This window comes from Canis aureus, chromosome 15, assembly GCF_053574225.1.
Source record: "Canis aureus isolate CA01 chromosome 15, VMU_Caureus_v.1.0, whole genome shotgun sequence".
NCBI lineage: Eukaryota > Metazoa > Chordata > Mammalia > Carnivora > Canidae > Canis > Canis aureus.
In genome coordinates this window covers 62,828,122-62,845,994 of record NC_135625.1, presented here as the reverse complement: position 1 = coordinate 62,845,994, position 17,873 = coordinate 62,828,122, and the positions used below count along the sequence as shown (strand labels likewise).

General features: G+C 51.7%; 1 protein-coding gene across 1 annotated transcript; it reads left to right on the top strand.

Moving 5' to 3' along the window:
• Positions 1-913: 913 nt before the first annotated feature.
• On the top strand, positions 914-7,855 carry NOBOX (NOBOX oogenesis homeobox). Its single transcript, XM_077848510.1, has 9 exons — positions 914-950; positions 1,223-1,893; positions 3,363-4,188; positions 4,602-4,708; positions 5,047-5,150; positions 5,432-5,517; positions 5,726-5,957; positions 6,284-6,588; positions 7,266-7,855. The coding sequence occupies exons 1-9, from the start codon at positions 914-916 to the stop codon at positions 7,568-7,570; spliced, it is 2,673 nt and encodes an 890-aa protein (XP_077704636.1). The 3' UTR covers positions 7,571-7,855.
• The last annotated feature ends 10,018 nt before the right edge of the window (positions 7,856-17,873 follow it).

Sequence of the window (17,873 nt, the reverse complement as noted above, 5' to 3'; positions counted from 1 at the left end):
AATTAACCCGTTTATGCTTTTACCATTCTAAAAGGACTAAAGCTCCGGCAGCTCTCCCAGACCCCAGCGTGTAGGCCAAGCCCTGCGGAGGATGGGAGACACAGGGAAAGCGGTGCATGGTGATTACAGCAGGGAAGCACGTGCTGTCCAGAGTCTTTTAAGTCTTAAAAGCAAAACACCTGGATTCTGTTCTGGAACACCCCCCCCCTCCATCCTCCACGGCACCCCACCCTAGCCCCAGCTCCAAGCACCTGTTTCAACCTGGCCCGGCCTTTCCACTGGAGGGCAGACTGCAGACCTGGGGGGTGGGGGAGCAGGTGGGGGGTTGGGGGTGGGGGGTGGCAAGGAGCATTTTAAAAGCGGTAAGCGCTTGCTGAAAGGCAAGAACTGGTGTACGAGCTAGGAGTCACAGCCCCCATGTGGGAGCTCCCTTCCGAGGCTCCCGGGCAGAGCCAGAGACTCAAGCTGGGACCTCGGGTGGGGGTGGGGTGGGGGCCCCTTGGCCCGTGCTCACCGCGACCCCGACCCCAACCCGGGGCGGCCTACCTGGCGGCGCGGGCTCTGTGCACCTGCTCCCGTCGTCCCCGAGGCGGGCTCTGTGCTCCCGGCCCCTCCCAGGCAGGGGTCATCCCGAGGCCTGGGCGAGCCCCGGGGAGCCCCGGGGACTCGGGGGTGGGGGGCCCATCGCCAGCCCCGGGAGGCCAGGCGGCCCTGGCCGAGCGGCCGCACACCTGGGCCGGGAGGGGGCCTGAGGGCCGCCCCGCCCCGCAGCTGCCCCACGCGCCGCCCGCCCGGTGGGCCGCGCCCTGGGGCGGGGGCGGGGGTGGGGGGGACTCCCGCACACCTGCCCGCCCGCGAGGCTTCATTAGGCCGCGGGGCCGCCCGGTAGGTGTCGGCGGCGCGCATCGGGGCCATGGAGCCCACGCGGGAGCCCTGCCCCGAGCCGCGGGGTGAGCGTGGGGGGAGCGTGGGGCGGGCTGGGGGGGCTGGGGCGGGAGGGAGGGAGGCCCGCCCCCGCGCACCCCATCCCCGAGGCCCCCTCCGCGCACCCCATCCCCGAGGCCCGCCCCGCGCACCCCATCCCCGAGGTGTCCCCCGCGCACCCCATCCCCGAGGCCCCCCCGCGCACCCCATCCCCGAGGTGTCCCCCGCGCACCCCATCCCCGAGGCCGCCCCCGCGCACCCCATCCCCGAGGCCCCCTCCGCGCACCCCATCCCCGAGGTTCCCCCGCGCACCCCATCCCCGAGGCCCCCTCCGCACACCCCATCCCCGAGGCCCCCTCCGCGCACCCCATCCCCGAGGCCCCCCCCGCGCACCCCATCCCCGAGGCCCGCCCCGCGCACCCCATCCCCGAGGCCCGCCCCGCGCACCCCATCCCCGAGGTGTCCCCCGCGCACCCCATCCCCGAGGCCCCCTCCGCACACCCCATCCCCGAGGCCCCCTCCGCGCACCCCATCCCCGAGGCCCCCTCCGCGCACCCCATCCCCGAGGTTCCCCCGCGCACCCCATCCCCGAGGTGTCCCCCGCGCACCCCATCCCCGAGGTGTCCCCCGCGCACCCCATCCCCGAGGCCCCCTCCGCGCACCCCATCCCCGAGGCCCCCTCCGCGCACCCCATCCCCGAGGCCCCCTCCGCGCACCCCATCCCCGAGGCCCCCTCCGCGCACCCCATCCCCGAGGTTCCCCCGCGCACCCCATCCCCGAGGCCCGCCCCGCGCACCCCATCCCCGAGGTGTCCCCCGCGCACCCCATCCCCGAGGCCCCCTCCGCGCACCCCATCCCCGAGGTTCCCCCGCGCACCCCATCCCCGAGGCCCGCCCCGCGCACCCCATCCCCGAGGTCCACCCCGCGCACCCCATCCCCGAGGTGTCCCCCGCGCACCCCATCCTTGAGGTCTCCCCCCGCCCCGCTCACCCCATCCCTGAGGCCCTCGTTTCCCTGCGCGCGGGGCCGTGAGCCCCAGGTCCCCTCCTGCGTCTGGGTGCCGACCCCCTCCCCTCGCGCACCACGGCGTGGCACTGGGATAACGTCGCGTTCACTGAGCACCTACTGCGCACCAGGTTAGCCGGCCTAAGATGCTGGAAACCCGGGGTGACCCCCCGCCCCCCCATCCTTCCCCCTGCCACCGCCAGCCCTCTTCACCAGCCCGGGCCCCCTCCTGCTGGCCGCACGGGGAACGCTCTAGAGACACCCCCAATCCAGCTGACCAGTCCTTGGACTTACTCTAACGCTAATAATACACCATATATTAATTGAATTTAAGGAAAACAAAGAGTTTTTAAAAGTAGAAATAAAATAGTCAGGCCTGCTGCGCACCCTGGGAGCCAACCTGCCAAAGCCCCTCACCCCGAGGCGGCCCATCTTTCTGGGCCAGGTTGTCGGAGCGTCGTTCCTGAAGGCCTCTATGTCCCGCAGTTTTCATCAAAATAACAGCAGCTCAAAAAACAAAACAAAACAAAACAAAAAAAAAACAGCAGCTCGTAGCCACGAGTTAGCCTCCATTTCAAAATCTTACAACCTGGAGGACATGACAAAGCGTCTCTTTGAGCTGCGGATCTTGGGGGTTATGAGTAAGGGGGGTGTTGAACCGGGACGGTTTCTGGGGGCAAAGGGGACAGGAGAACTGCCTAATGATCAAGAGCCCTGTGCTATAGGATCTTGGGCAGATCACTCAGCTGTGGGATCCGTGTTTCATCTATGGGGCTGAGCTGTCAATAGTGGCTTCCTCTCTGGGATTAGGTGCGCATCTTTGAAAGACGCTTAGGACAGAGTCCGGGACGTGATTAGTGCCTGATGAATCAGTCCCAGCCTAAAGGCAGACAGCCTTGGAGGAGGAGTGAAAGAGGCTTTTGGTGCCCGCTGGACCACTCTTCCATACCTGTGAGGGGAGGGTTGGCTTGGGCCCAAAGCCAGAATGAGGTTCTCCTTTGTGGGGTGGGGGAGGAGGGTGCACATTGGGGGGTGAGCAGGGCTGGCAGGGGCAGAGTGGGTTCTGCGGAAGGGGAGGATGGTTGTCCCCGTTAGCTCCCTTGCTGTCCTTGCAAGAGTCTCGTAGGACTTGTAGGTAGAGTAGGACCTTGTCCTACCTCGTCTCTACTCCTAGTCTTGTAGGCAGAGTAGGACCTTGTCCCTACTCTAAGCAATAACGCCCGTTTGGGCAGCAGGAACAAAAGCCAGTCTTAGAAGCTGCAGGCGCTCAATCTCTCTCCTCCCAGGGCACTCCCAGATTTACGGTTTGTCCCTTAGAAATGTTTGAACAGACAAGATGCTTATCTCTTGACTCAGTTCCAGGTGTCTGGCGGGGGGGGGGGGAAGGCCAGTAACTCACAGGAAATAACCAAAATAACCACCCCCCAAATTAGGATTGCTCTCCTACCATCTGTGTATGTGAGCTCAGGCTCACCCTCCTAGGTGCATATATTTGCTCGCATTTTTCAAATCAGTGGATCATCTCGTTTCATCTTTACAATAGCCAAGTGAGAACCGGGAGCCTAGAATCCCTGCCCTCGGACGAGTGGGGGAATGAAAGTGTGAGGCCCAGCAGGAAACCGGCTGCAGAGCAGGAAGCCACACATCCTCTAGGTCCAGGGTCTTCCTTCTTCCTGGAGCTGGAAGGTCACTGGGTGCTGTTCTCCACAGGCCAGGAAGGTAGAGGCCAGCCCCTGGCTGCTGGGCCAGAGGAGGAACCGCTGCAGGGCCCAGCCCCCCACACTCGGGATGCCCCAAGCGAGGACCTGCCCCCCATCCACGCTGCTGGGGAGAAGCCGCCGGCAGAGGCCCCTGGAGAACCAGCTGGGTTCTCCCCAGATCCTGGGAGGGGGAGCCAGCCATCTGGCTCTGGGGCTCTCCACAAACACACGGTTACGGCCCCACCCGGACCCCAGCCTCCTGGGGAAGGCTGTTCCTTCCCAGGGAGGGAGGCAAAGCCCGGGAAGAGATCCTACTCCCCAGCCTCCAGTAAGCAGAGACCGTCCAGTGCCGGGGGTTTGGCCTCTTCATCCTCTGCCGATGTCATTAACTCAGCCCATGCCACACACAACCCAGTGCCTTGTGGGTCAGGCCGGGGGCCCTGCCATCTGGCCAACCTCCTCAGCACGTTGGCTCAGAACAGCCAAAACACAGATCAGAAGAGGACCCCAGAAGTGACGTGCCAAGTCCGGAAAAAGACTCGGACCCTATACCGCTCAGGTAGGTCCCTGAAGGTGAGGGAAAATCCAGGTGAGCCCTGTGAAAGGCGGGCTCAGCAGAGAATACAGTAGCCCCCCGAGACAGCAGTGTGGGTCGTCTGTACATCCCTTGTTCTGAATCCTCTCTTGACCGGTGGCAGGGTCACAACCCCTGACCCTCAAAGCAAACATTGGGTGGCCTCATCGGGAAGTGAAATTGGGACCAGGTTAGAAGGAGCAGGAAAGTCAACACCACACAGTTCCCTGCCGCAAAGCCCAGGAGAGGGAGAGAAGGCCCCGGCCCAATGGGGAACTTAGTCGCAAGGCTTTGGAAAGACCCTTGGGTTGGGGACAGTGGTCTCATCTGGAAGGTGTCGGTTTCTCCTCTGCTGCTGCATCACTGTTTGCCCTCAGGCAAGTTTCTTCTTCTTCCAGACCAGCTGGAGGAGCTAGAAAGGATCTTCCAAGAAGACCACTACCCAGACAGCGATAAGCGCCGGGAGATTGCCCAGACGGTGGGGGTCACCCCCCAACGCATCATGGTAAAGGGGGTTGGCCCCACAGATCTCAGGGTGGAGGAGAAACCAGCAACTGGAGCTCTTGAGGAGCACAGCAAGTGCTCAGTGTCTCCCTGTAGGGGCCGAGGTCAGGTCTTCGATCCGGCTGTGGTCCTGCCTATTTCCACGCTGCCACAACCTCTGATTCGAAGAGGAAAATCCCTCAGAGCCACCTAGATGAACCTTTCATAAAACCACTCTCACAGAGAAAGGCTTCTGACCTCCCCAAGTCCTATAGCTCATGGTACGACAATCAGAACCCAAGTCTTCGTCTTTCGCATGGTTGTGGAAACTCTTCGACGGTCTCTCTCTCCCGCCTACAGGTGTGGTTCCAGAACCGCCGGGCAAAGTGGCGAAAAGTGGAGAGGCTGAATGGGAAGGAGAACAAGGATAGTCTTGCGGGCCCTGTCCCCACCACTGCCAGCAGGTAAGTGTCCCTCTTCTTCCTGGATCGTCATCCCCATAGGTCGGAAGTGAGGTCTAAGGGGGCCTCCTGGGGTCCAGAAGGAGAGTGTGTTGGAAAGTTGGCCGTGAGGGCTAGAGTGGTTGGTTGATACCTAGAGAGACTTTGGTTGGAGGGGGTCGAGAAGATGCCAGAGTCTTGCAGGAAGGCAGTGTTCGGGAATCTGGAGTCCCTTTCCCCACACTGTAGCCCTGGTGCAAATCCAGGGACCCCAGGGCTACAATCTTCATTCTGTCTGCCTCCAGCTCTGCAACTGAGCTGCCACCTTCTGTGACCCTGGACCCAGAGCCTGGTACCTTTCCTCAGGAGCCCCCTCTGGATACTCTCATGGGTAGGATGACCACCTTCTGAGGGTTATGTGGGGGAAATGGCAGCTGGAAAGACAGCAAAGAAAGAGTCCTTTCTGGGGAGATGTGGAGTGGTCCAGTGGGGCATCTGTTCAAGGGGGCCTGGCCATGGCACACTTCTATCATCCCTAGTTCCCAATCTGCCTCCCCATTTCCTTACCTGTATAATCCCTCTTTGACTTTGCTTCCTAGAGCCCCCCATACTGCTGACCTCTGACCAGACTCTGGCCCCACCCCAACAGCCTGAGAATACTCAAAGGGTGGCAGTGACCCCGCCACTCTTCAGCCCCCCACCTCTTCGAAGAGTCAACCTTCCTTTTCCCCTGGGCCCTGTCCCTACCCCTCAAATGATGCCTCTGCTGCTGGATACTCCTGGCAGTGACAACAGCCACAAAGAAGGCCCCTGTGGGTCCTGGGGGACAAGGTACGGAGCCTAATGGGGGACCTTGGGAGGGGTATAGAAGGAGAAAAGATAGATGGAGCTGGGGCAGGGGCAGGGGGGAGTTAGCTGAGAGAAGCAAGGAGTCCTAATCGCGATGAGGATTGAAAGCACCAGTGGATTTGAAGTGGGAAAGATCTAGACTATCACCGCAACAGGGCAGGAAGGAGGGTGAGAAGCCAGGAACAGGAAGAGAAAGGAGAGGAAGCAGCAAGTCTGGGGTCCTGGAGATGGGGAGGGACTGACCTACGGGGCGGCAACGATGAGGAAGCCACCCCGAGCCTCGCAAAATGCTCCTTTGGCCCCCACAGCGTCACCCCACCACCCGCCTGTTCATACTTGGAAGAGCTGGAACCCCAGGACTACCAAGCGGGCACCCAGCCGGGGCCGTTCCCCTTCTCCCAGGCGCCCCAGGGCCAGCTCTACCAACAGCCTCAAGCCCAGTTCCCGTTCCTGCACCCCTTCCCGCTGCCCACCCCCCACCCCCTGCTGCCCCCGCTGCCCGAGGACCCGCTCTTCACCTCGCCCTTCGGCCCGGGCGCGGGCCTATCTCAGGGCTACTTCCCGGGGCCCCCGTCGGGGCAGATGGTGCTGCAGCCACCTGCTGGGAACGTGGGTGAGTTGGCGCTGGAGGGCGCGAGGGGGGTGGGAAGGGCGGGCCGAGCAGGGCCGGCGGCCAGCGAGCCCCTCTCCCGCACCCCTGCTTGGCTGTGGCTCCCTGGGGGCGCGGGGCAGAGTGGGCGCTCAGGAGTCAGGAGGCTGAAGTCGGCGGTGCAGCTCAGCCACTCCCAGCTTTGCCGAGTCTCAGTCTCCTGGACTCTGACATGGGAATAGCAATCCCATTGCGGGGGGGGGGGGGGGGGTGCAGGGGGTTAGAAACAATAGGAGGGGAGAAGAATAGGAGGGGACCGAGTAGACGGCGGCTGACCCTGACCTGAGCAGGCCGACAAGCCACTGGACCTCTGGAACCCGGTGCACCCCTCGTGCTAAGGCTGCACCCCAGTAGAAGGGGAGGAAACCGTGTGGGCGGTTTGCAGTCTCCCTGCTGCCTGCGTGGGGGGCCTCGGCCTGCCCCGCCGTCCACCCCGCCTCGATGTTACCAGACCACGGAGCCCCGAGGCAGGGCCATGCCGGGTCCCCAGGGGAGCTCCTGGTGCTAGGACTCTACTCCCACTGGCCCTGGGAGCCTCAGCTGTGTTTCTGGGGGAGGATGGGGGGGGTGTCGCCGGATCTGCTCAGCTACGGTGGATGCCCTTGATCCTGTCTGACCCCCCTGTACCGTCCACCCCGCAGGTGCAGTCCCCTGGAATGACCCTTGCTTGCCAGAACTGCCTTTCCCCGGTCCCTTCTGTCCACAGGCCCTGGGTGCCCTCCCTGGAGGTGAGGGCTACTTGCCCGATCTGTTCCCAGGCCCCTGTGCCCCAGCGGCGAGCAGCAGGCAACCCTCTGCAGGCGTCCCCCAGCTGGCCGGAGGGGCCCGACCGGGGCCAGGGCCCTTCCTGGGCAAATCCCAAGAGGAGCAGCCTGCCACCTCTGCAGGGGAGCCCTTGGCACCCCAGGAAGTCCGAGAGGAAGACCAGGACAGCCGTGGCCACTAGTTGGGGGCCCGAGGAGGAGAGGGTTGGGTGCCTCGGAGGAGACAGTGGTGTGAGGAGGGACTGTGGAATCTGTTGGCTGGCGGGTGGGGGGTAGTGGGGGGAGTGAGATGCTTCCCCCTCCAAGGGCTCACCTTGCTGGACCTGATCTGAGAAGGCTGCGGGTCGGCCCCACCCTCTGCAGCCCCGAGACAGGATGGTCCGCGACCTCTGACCTCTGTGCAAGCTTAGGTTTCCTTTCCTTGCCAGAGGAGCCAGTGTCTGTTGTAAGCATTAAATGAGTTTACTCTTGGGCTTCTCTGAGTAATTCTGTGTCTCCCCACTCACTAATTAAGAGCTGCATTTCTTTCACTCCCTTCCACTCAGCTGACCGGCTGTTGGCTGCAGTCCTACATGTCCCAGGCGAGGTCTCCACTGGGGGCGAACACGTTGGCATCCTCCCTGAGCCCATGTCTCTGGCCGACCAGAAATCGAGCATTCTGGGCCTCGTCTTCAGTCCTGGCATTAAATCATGTTCTGTTCCCAAACTCAGGCAGGACTGAACCCGGAGCAAATCTGAGCCTGGACATATCTCTCTAGGATTTGGGCTCTGTAGGGATAGGATTACAAGAGACAAGGATATTTTAGGTCAAGTCTCTAGCCTTGTGAATCATAACTTGTTTTTCCAAAGCTCTTTTGTGGGGAGGGAGGGTAGGGATAAGACGTGGGAGCACTGAGAAGAGAATATTCCTGTGTGTGTGTGTGTGTATGTAGATACACACACACATATATATACATATATATACACACACACACAGATATATAATACATATAATATATATAATATCTTGCCACCCCACATATGATGGCCCTAACAGTGCCAAAATACCTAGGATTTGAGGGCCACTGAATCAAACTACATTTCTGCATTTGGTGAGTGTGTGTGAGGGTACCATTCTGGACCTCCAAATGCTATGATTATTGGAAAATACACTTATAATACAAGTTTCTTTTTTTAAGTAGTTGTTAACTTATATTCATCATAATAGTTCTAGAGTCATGACTCCTAAGAACCCAAAAGGCAGAGTATTTGGAAATGGAGAGGAAACTTCCTGGTTACACGAGAACACGTATGCATGCATCTCTGCAGGGTTTTCTGGGCCAACAGTATTGAGTAGCTCTGCTCTGCGGCTTTAGCCACCATCTCTTCCTGCCACTCCAGGATCCTAACAGCCAGGCATCAACAACCTTAATTTAGGAATTAGAATGTATACATTGAAATATGAAAGGACTTGGGTTATGATACATATCTGGGTCTTTTAAGGTATGTATTTTACAAATGTCTCCTCACACTGTGTCCCATGAGGCCTGTGGCATCATGAGCAGCCTAAAAGCAGACAGAAGGGGGAAAGACGGAAGGCTCTCACCGTTCCATCACGTGCTACTGGTAGTTCTGCTCTTTCTAACAGCCACTAGGATGTTCTGTTGCTTTCAAAGCCCTGTGGGGCTTTCAAACCCCCCCTTCTTAACTGGTTCAGGCTCCTGCTACTCAGATTGGTAGGGGCAGCAGGGTGGGCTGGGGAGGGGGGTGGGATGGGGGTGTGGGAGTGTGGGAGGGGTGGAATGGGGCAAATGGAACAATGTAGACATGGAAAGCCAAGAACTGGAGGGAGATAGACTCTAAGGTCAACGCCTGTGTGCAACACTCAGCTAAAAAACGTTACACTAGATCTAATGGCCTACTAAAAGTAAAATGGGTTGAGAATTCAGAAATAACGATAGACCAAACAGAGAAAATGGTGAGTAGTTATTAGGAGTGTAGAATCCTAGAAGCAGAAGAAAACTGATTAGCTGAGAAGTCCAACCTCTTGACAAAGGCCAGTCTCCTCTAAACCACCTCAGATGGCGGATCACCGAGTCTTGCTTTTCCAGTTGCGGGCTGCAGAGGTAGGTGGCTAACGCCTATACCAGGGCCCACAGAATTTTTGAAAGCTTTGATTATTATAGTTCTTTCTTCTACTAGGAAGAAGTCAATGTTGTTTCATCTGAGTTTTGCTTTCCTTGTGCTATATAAAGGATAAATCTAGTAACATAAAATCTGAGGAGCCTGTGTCATTCCTCTAAGCCTTGGCCTCCTGTGGCTTGCTCTCCAGGCTCTTGACCACCCTGTGTGCCCCTTTTCAAAAGAAGATGAGTTTATGGTCGTTCCTTTTAGGAGAGGTGCCAGAACTGAGCCTGACTTTAGTGCAGTCTGGCCACCCGCATTGTATACTGTGACTGTCCCCTTTATCAAAAAGGGAACCCTTTTCTATTAATGTTGTCTGGAGAGGAAATGGATTTTTTTTTTTTCCCAGCCACTTCATATTCTTGGTCCCAAACTGTCAGCTGGGACCCCTGGGTCATTTTAATAGAAACTGTTTTAAAATCATTCTCTCTTATTTTATGTTTGGACACTTGTTATTTTTGAACCTAAATATACAAAAATTTACATTGTTCAGTCTCATTTGGTTAATTTTAGCCCGTTATTGAGTTTGTCAAGATGGTTTGGGGTCCTCCTATAACATTATCATTTTTTGCAATTTTGTTCTCTGCAAATTCGATCAGTACGTTTTCTACATTTTATAATCATCATTAGTAAACGAGATAAGTAATTACAGAAATTTTGACATCCCTCCTTGAAAATACTCCCTCAATGAACACTTTTGGGGCTGAAATTCAAACTGGCTAAAAATCCTCAACTATATTATCATCCAGGGCCATCCTTTGTTATCTCTAGCATTCTGCAAAAAACATTCTGGGGAAACACTTTGCTGTATGGCTCACTAAAATCTAAACACATCTCTTTATAGCAATCTAATGATTTAGTATTCTTGTAGACCTAACAAGATAGTAAATGAGGAGTCTGGCATGCCTTCTCTTAGGAGACGTCTATTGTCTTTCATGACTATTTTTTATCTTTTGATAATTTCTTCTAGAAATTTATGACAATTACACATTTATTCTTCTTTGGTTTCTACAAATCATGCCTTTAAAAATTAGGATAATTGCCTCTGTTAAATCTTCGAGATCCTCCCCTGTCCTATTCTGGAAGAAATATAGAATTATTTCAATTTGGCTAGAAGATTGTGTTTGGGTTTGAAGATCATCTTATGTTTTTGGTCCAAGCTTTTTACTTTCTAGACTACCATCCTTTCTGGAGAAGAGCAGCTAAAGTAAGCAATACAGTAAAATTTTCTCTGTATTATGTGTTGACATTATAACATCTGCCTCAAGGAATATGTTTGTCCTCTTCCTATTCCCAGTTCGGCTTTATTATTATGATTGCCAGTGTTATTGTTAGGAGTAGAATTCAGCATGTTTTGCAGCACTGAGCTGCTTCTGGGCTTCACACTTAGATTATCCTTGGAATTCCAGAATGTGCTGCCTTTTAACATTTACATCTTTTTCAGTCCTTTTAAAATCTGACCTTGTAGCCACTCCATTACTTTTTGCATGACTTCTTTGGTTCATTATAATTGTGATTACATCCACAGAAATTTATTTTTAATAGTTCACATCCGTCTGAGCCATCTAATCTGGAAAGATGCTGTGCTTCTTACAGTTAGCTGTAGCTTTTGTTTTGGTTTTGGTCGGAGCGCAGGAGCAAAGGGTGCATGCTGGAGAGCCCTGATCTTAGATCACGGGGCAAGCCACATCTCAGCATTGCTCCTACCTCCCCTTCCCCTAGGGCACCCTCATCCTCTTGACGTCATCATCCTCAGCGCTGCAACCTCAGGGCTTTGCCCTGGGCCAGAGCAGAATCCTTCCTTGCAGACTCCAGGAAAAAAACCTAACCCTCCAATTTAAGCCTTCACTGTCACAAAATTTTCACTAGATGGCAATCTACCACCAGTTTCATCGTGGCCTTAAACTATTGTGGTTGTTTATAGTCCGAAAGCCTGTGCTAATTCTTTCTCCAAAATACCCTAGAGCCACCAATATCAGGTTCAAAGATATTAATGTCATTTGGGTTGCAGCTTGGTTTGCCAGATAAAATATTAGATGTCCAGTTAAATTTGAATTGCAGATAAAAAATAATTTTTTGGTGTTATTATGCTTCCTGCAATATTTGGGTGTTCTGTATTTTTATTTATCAAACTTGGCAGCCCTAGTTGCAGTGCTTTGCTAAGGACATCTATGTCCATGGAAGCTATAATTGAAAATCTGTCCAGGAGGCCTCCAGGTCTCTACTCAGCTTTCTGGTAACTCAGACTCCTGAGCAGTCTGGGTTCATGGTAGGATCCGAGTTCACTTAGCACCGCCTCCTGCCCACCATTATAACTCTCCATAAAGCCTCCACACGTGTCTAAAAACACTCTAAAATCTCTTGGGAGTCCTATTTCGCTTCTGTTCCTATTAGCTAATTTTTTTCTATTATTTGTATATTTTTTAGAACGTCCATTATAATTTATTTTTGACTGTATATTGATTGTAATATCACTTGCATAAAAAGAACACATAAAAATAGGCTACAAGAGACAATTTGGCTTTTGGTGATTCCACTCCAAGTGTTCAATGGTCTTAAGAATAGCTCTCATTAAAAAAAAAAAAAGAATAGCTCTCATTACCTGGAAATGAAACTTCTTCACTCACCTGGAAGGGGTGTTCTTTTAGTACAGAGGGACAGTCTGGGAGATTTAGGGTTCTTACATTTGTGTTTAGTTTATATTGTTCTTTTAAAAAGACCCTCTTCTTTGAATTTCATAACAAAGTCCTGAGAAATAAAGGCAGAGACATCCAATCCATCATTCAGTGGGGATTTACAAGCACCTACAGTACTGGGTGAACACAAAGACACATGAAATGTCTTTCTGGCTTTCAGAAACAAACACTCTGATTGGGGAGCACCATCACAATTCAGGAGGCCAGTGCTGTGCACAGCCCCCCATGAGGACCAAGTACGGTGCAAGTCCCCACGTCTGCTGGGGCAGAGAAAGCTTCAGAGTTCAGGGCCTTAGGAAGGAAGGAAGAGTAGAATTTGGGTAGGCAGAGAAGAAGGGGGTGCCAGGAAGAAGATATAGTGGGTGTAAGGCCACTGAGAATGGGAATTCAGAGAAGCTGGCTGTGCATGTTGGAGCGGCCAACAGAGGGGCCATGGTGGAGGAGGAGGCTGGTGAGGAAGAGAGGGAAAAGCCTCAAGTGCAATGCTAAGCCCCTTGAGCTGTATTCTTTGCTCCATTAGAGGCATCAGCAGTTTTAACTCGGCAGGCTGACTTGCCCAGATTTGTGTTTTAGAAAGACCAGATGAGGGGGATCAGATGGGAGATGCAGGGAAAACAGACGAGGCTACTGAATGCATCCAAGTGAGAAGCAACGAGAGTCAATAGTGTAAAAATAGAAGAGGGTCCAATCCTAGAGATTTTTTAAAAGATTTATTTATTTGACAGAGCACGAACAGGGGGAGTGGCAGATTGAGAAGCAGGCTTCCCACTGAGCAAGGAGCCCAGTGCAGAACTCAATCCCAGGACCCCAGGATCAGGACCTAAGCCAAAGGCAGACGCTCAACCACCTGAGCCACCCAAGCACCCCAATCCAAGAGATTTTTAAAAGCAGGAATCAGTGCCATACGATAGACAATTCGTTAAAAGGAATCACAGTACAAAGGAAGAGGACAAAGACCTTTTAACTAAGGAATGTCAATTGAGAAAGGAATAATGGGCACGGAGCAAAGTTAGGCATAGGGAAGACTGTGGTGTTTGGGGATGTGGAGGCTAACGTGCCTGTGTTTATCTGGGTGGATGTGTCCAGGGAGAAAAATATGGACCTAGTGTCTGTCCATGAGAGACAAGAACTAAAGGGCCTGTGGCAACTACAGGGCCTCCTCAGCATAAAAAATGCAAGTTGAGGTCAAGACACCACACAAAATTGCACAGAAGGAAGCGTGGAGAAAAGTGGTCTCAGGGTGGACTCACGGAAACACCAAGAAAGGGCAGGAGTATGGGGCAGAAGAAAAGATGGCTTTGAGGTAGATAAGGAATGGCCTAAGAGTAGGGGTGCAAAGAGCGGGAAGAGGTGTTGAAGGGGCAAAGATCAAGAGCTCAATGGGTCAGTATTTCTAGAAAGGAGGTTGGACAAATAACTGTGCACAATAAGTGTAATTATCTCAATTCACAGTGGAGGACACTGAGGTTTGAATGATTTTCTAAGAATGCCTTAACCAAGTCTAGAGAGAACTCTTAGGTGTTTATTTTCCACTTCACCAAATGCAGATAAGAGAGTCTTGCTTCCCAAACACCAATATAGCATTTAAAAAAACTGAAAGAGCCTTTATAGGTAAAAGGCTATTAATGATAGATAACTGTGCGTTTGTACGCTTTACGAGATCCCATGAGGAACTGAAAAGGCTTACTTTACTTTGCCCAGAAATTGGTCCTCAGACAAAATAATAATGATGATGGTAACTGTACACTTACTGTGTACCTAGCTCTCTAATAGGGAATTTCATTTCACAATGATCCTGCTAGAAGATACTACTCATTCAACAGATGAAAAATTTGAGACTTTTAAATATTTGCCCAAACTTGCAAAACAAACACATTTTGGATAGGAGGGAAACCTGGGGGGTGGGGTAGGGAGCGCAACTTCAAGAAGAAATGTATTTTGATCATTTTAGAGGGAGACAATCAAGGAGGTCAGAAGGTGGGGGGAGCACCCCCAAACAATGGGTGCCACCTAGATTAGGTTTAGAATCAGATCCTTCCATAGATCCTAGATCTGCATTTAAATGCCATAAAGACTCAGGAGCGTTTAGTATGATTTGAAATAGAGACCTGCCAGGAGGGGTGGGGGGAGAGGCAGCAGTGAGAGGGCGTGGAAGGCGTGGACAGTGGGAAAGTCATTCCAGTGTCAGGAATTGGGTGTTGAGACTAAAACAGTGGTAGGAGAACAAGAGAGAAACAGTCCATGTGAGTGATGCTATGAATCCATTAATGGAATTTGACTAGGTGGGCAGGGAAGAGAGAATGTCAAGTTGACTCCGGGTTGTAGCGCCCAGGCATCCTGGGAGTGTGACTGACAAGATGCAGAGGCCAGAGGAGCTGGTTCCTCCCTCCCCATCGTAGGCTCTGCGTCTTCGTTCAGAGCTTTCACATTTTATTTGTCTCTAAGTCTCATTATTCTGGTCAAGTTGCCTCAAGTACATTCCTCTGCACGGTTTTATTATCTGAGAATGGAATTCCCACCCACAGAGATCCCATGGTCCTTTCTGGTGTACTTTCACCCAACTGTAGCTAAGGTCATCCCTTTCATCAAATCCTATCCGTGGCATCCCTCTCTCCAGCTTGGCACCCATGCCCCAATCCATATTCTCGTAGCCTGCCAGGGGTGCAGTCTGTTTTTCGGCACCCGCCTAGAACTTTCAGTGATAATAAGCATCTAATGTTTCCAGGCATTCTGATTTGTCCACTTGTTTATTTCACCTTCTTGCTCGTTATTCATTTTGATTTGACTTTTCTGTTACTTCCTTTAACTCCTGATTATTTGAACTGGTGAAATCAGGGACATTTTCCTACCCGGTGTACAAAAACGGTCCCCAGCACCAATTTAAAGGACTACTGTCAAATGTTTTTAAAAATTATCTTAGATATTCATTTTTCTTAATTTTCAACAGGAAAGCTCCTTTTTTCCTCCCTTTTGTGAATGCTAGGTTTATTTTATTTCAAGGAGAAAGCCCAGTGTCTCTGTATTCCATCTATAGTAAAGATCCTCTTGTGACCTCTTACCCTAAAGGTAAACAGCCTCTTTACACACACACACACACACACCCTGGAGTGCTTTAAGGCTCTGCTGTGCTAGAGTGATAAACAGTTATGAAAACCACACCTTATCTATGTTCTAGTCTGTTGCCTGGCCAAGCTCAGTTCTATCACCAAATCTGGCTACTAACAATTCCACAAGTCTGACCACCACCTCCTCCCCCGTCCCCACACATAGCCTGTTTACTCAATCCTTGCATTTTATGGCAAGTCACCCTCCACCTTTTGTAACGAGCACAAGCTCAGCAGATACTTGCTCAAAACCTAGGGGTGAACATCGGCTGTTCTAGTCCGTAGTTGGTAACCAACTGGCTGTGTGACAGCAGGCAAATAAATCTCTCCTCTGCAGGCTCCACTGTGACAAGATTTACATTAGACACAAAGATCTTTAGGGTTCTTTTGACTCCAACAGTGGATGATTCTCTCATCCTCACCACAATTCAATCTCAATAAGAAAACCCTCTAGAATAATATCCTCTAGTTCCATCCACGTCATGGCAAATAGCAAGATTGCATTTTTTTTGATGACTGAGTAGTGGGTATTATGGAAATAAGTCAATCAGAGGAAGACAATTATTGTATGATCTCACTCATGTGTGGAATTTAAGAAACAAAACAGAGGATCATAGGGGAAGAGAGGAAGAAATAAACCAAGATGAAATCAGAGAGGGAGACAAACCATAAAAGACTCTTAATCATAGGAAACAAACTGATGGTCGCTGCAGGGAAGGGGTGTGGGGGGACAGGGTAACCTGGTGGTGGGCATCAAGGAGGGCCTGTGATGGAATGAGGGCTGGGTGTTATGTAAGACTGATGAATCACTGACCTGTACCTCTGAAAACAATAATACATTGTATGTTAATTGAATTTAAATACAATTTCTTTAAAATGAGAAGAAAACCCTCTAGAAATAGCTGGATGAGTCCCATCCAAGGGTCCCTCCTTTCTCTGGCTTCTGCATTTTCCTTTTTTTTTTTTTTTTTTTCCTGGGACTGTCTACTTCTCTGATGGTGAAAGACTCCTGCTGAATTTGTGGCCACTACCACAGTAACTCAGGGTCTGTCGCTCGCAGCCCCTCTTTCCCCCTTTCCCCCCAAAGTCCAGAGTAATGAACTTTCTCCCTGGTGTTCAGGAGCCGCTTGGTCTGTGAGCAGATTTAGAACCTCCATCTTACTCGGTGCAATAAAGTGACTCGCTCCCACTCTCCTTCTGAATTTCCATTTGCATTGTTCAGAGATAATTGCGCTCTGAGAGGCCTGGGTAACCTGCCAGGAAAATATTTATCTGCCCATTGGTGCTCCTGGGGAACTTTGTGGGCCAGACCGGGCCCCTCCCTATAGCAGGCTCTGCCCTCAGGCCAATGACTCATCCACCAAGCAGCAAGGATCAGTAGTCCCTCCCTTGGAGCTCCTTCACCAGCTCGGAAAAAGTTGATAGCACACACCAACTCAGCTCCTTTCCTCCCTGCACTCCCTGTTCACAGGCCACCCAGAAAGAATAAACACCCTCATCCACTCACCTGAATTCCAGTCTCTGTGCCTGGAGCCTCGTTTTGGCAATGCTCCCTGGGAATTCAGCAGGGTGGATGGATGCTTTGCTTCACCCTCTTCTGAGGGGTGGGCTAGAGAAATGTCCACTCCGTAATTGCCATTTAAAATGAGAGGGTTGGAAGAAGTCAAAGAGTTTTAAGTACAGAGAATGTCCTCAGTATATTTGAATCGTGACTGAGTTTGGCATCTGTTCCTCTTTAGCTCATTTGCTTGTAACCTTTGGCCTCTCTGCACACCTGATTTCAGAGTTAGAAGATAACCTTAAACAACAGCATTGGAGTTACTGTAATCATGCAGCTCCTGAGTCATGTTTACAGCGAATGCAGCTCTGGGGTCACTTAACTGTTCGTGATAGAACCGAATCACCACCACCAAAAGACATTGATATAGAGGTTTGAAAAACCATGTACAAACATGCACAAGTCTTAATGATGTGTCTTAGGGTGGGTGGGTGAGAAATAGTTGTGTCTAGAAAGGGCCACTATACCAAAATACTGGATTTCTAATTTAACCTCATTAACAAGAAGAGGTTATGATAAGGGGAGTTATCACTTAATACTTAAAAACAGTCTGTAATGGGTAGAGCGATGTGGGATCCAAAATGAAACTGGCCTCATTTCAAAGCGGCAAATAAATGTGTGAAAGAAAGAGAGCCAGTGAGTATAATTTCTTTTAGATTTTGTTTTCTAGACTTTTAAACAACTTCTATCCCAAAGACAGGGGGAAAAAATTAAACTAAAATTTAAAAAATCAGTCATCATGGGACCAAAATCCATTTTGTTTTGAATCATGGATATAGAAGTTGTTGAAGAGATAAAAAGAAAACAAAATTAGGGGAAACAAATACATCTCAAACTGTGAACCTTCCAGATATTCACATTCACATGTAGGCTGATATTACTAAAATCATCATAAATGAACATGACAAACAGTACAAACAGTACACGATAAAAATCTTAAGATCATAGTTAACTATAAGTGAAG

Excerpts from the sequence above, each read along its gene's own strand:
- NOBOX (XM_077848510.1), top strand. The coding sequence starts at position 914 with ATGGAGCCCACGCGGGAGCCCTGCCCCGAGCCGCGGG. Across the intron at positions 1,894-3,362 it reads CCGCGCACCCCATCCTTGAG|GATTGCTCTCCTACCATCTG; the intron begins GTCTCCCCCCGC and ends CCCCCAAATTAG. Across the intron at positions 4,189-4,601 it reads TCGGACCCTATACCGCTCAG|ACCAGCTGGAGGAGCTAGAA; the intron begins GTAGGTCCCTGA and ends TTCTTCTTCCAG.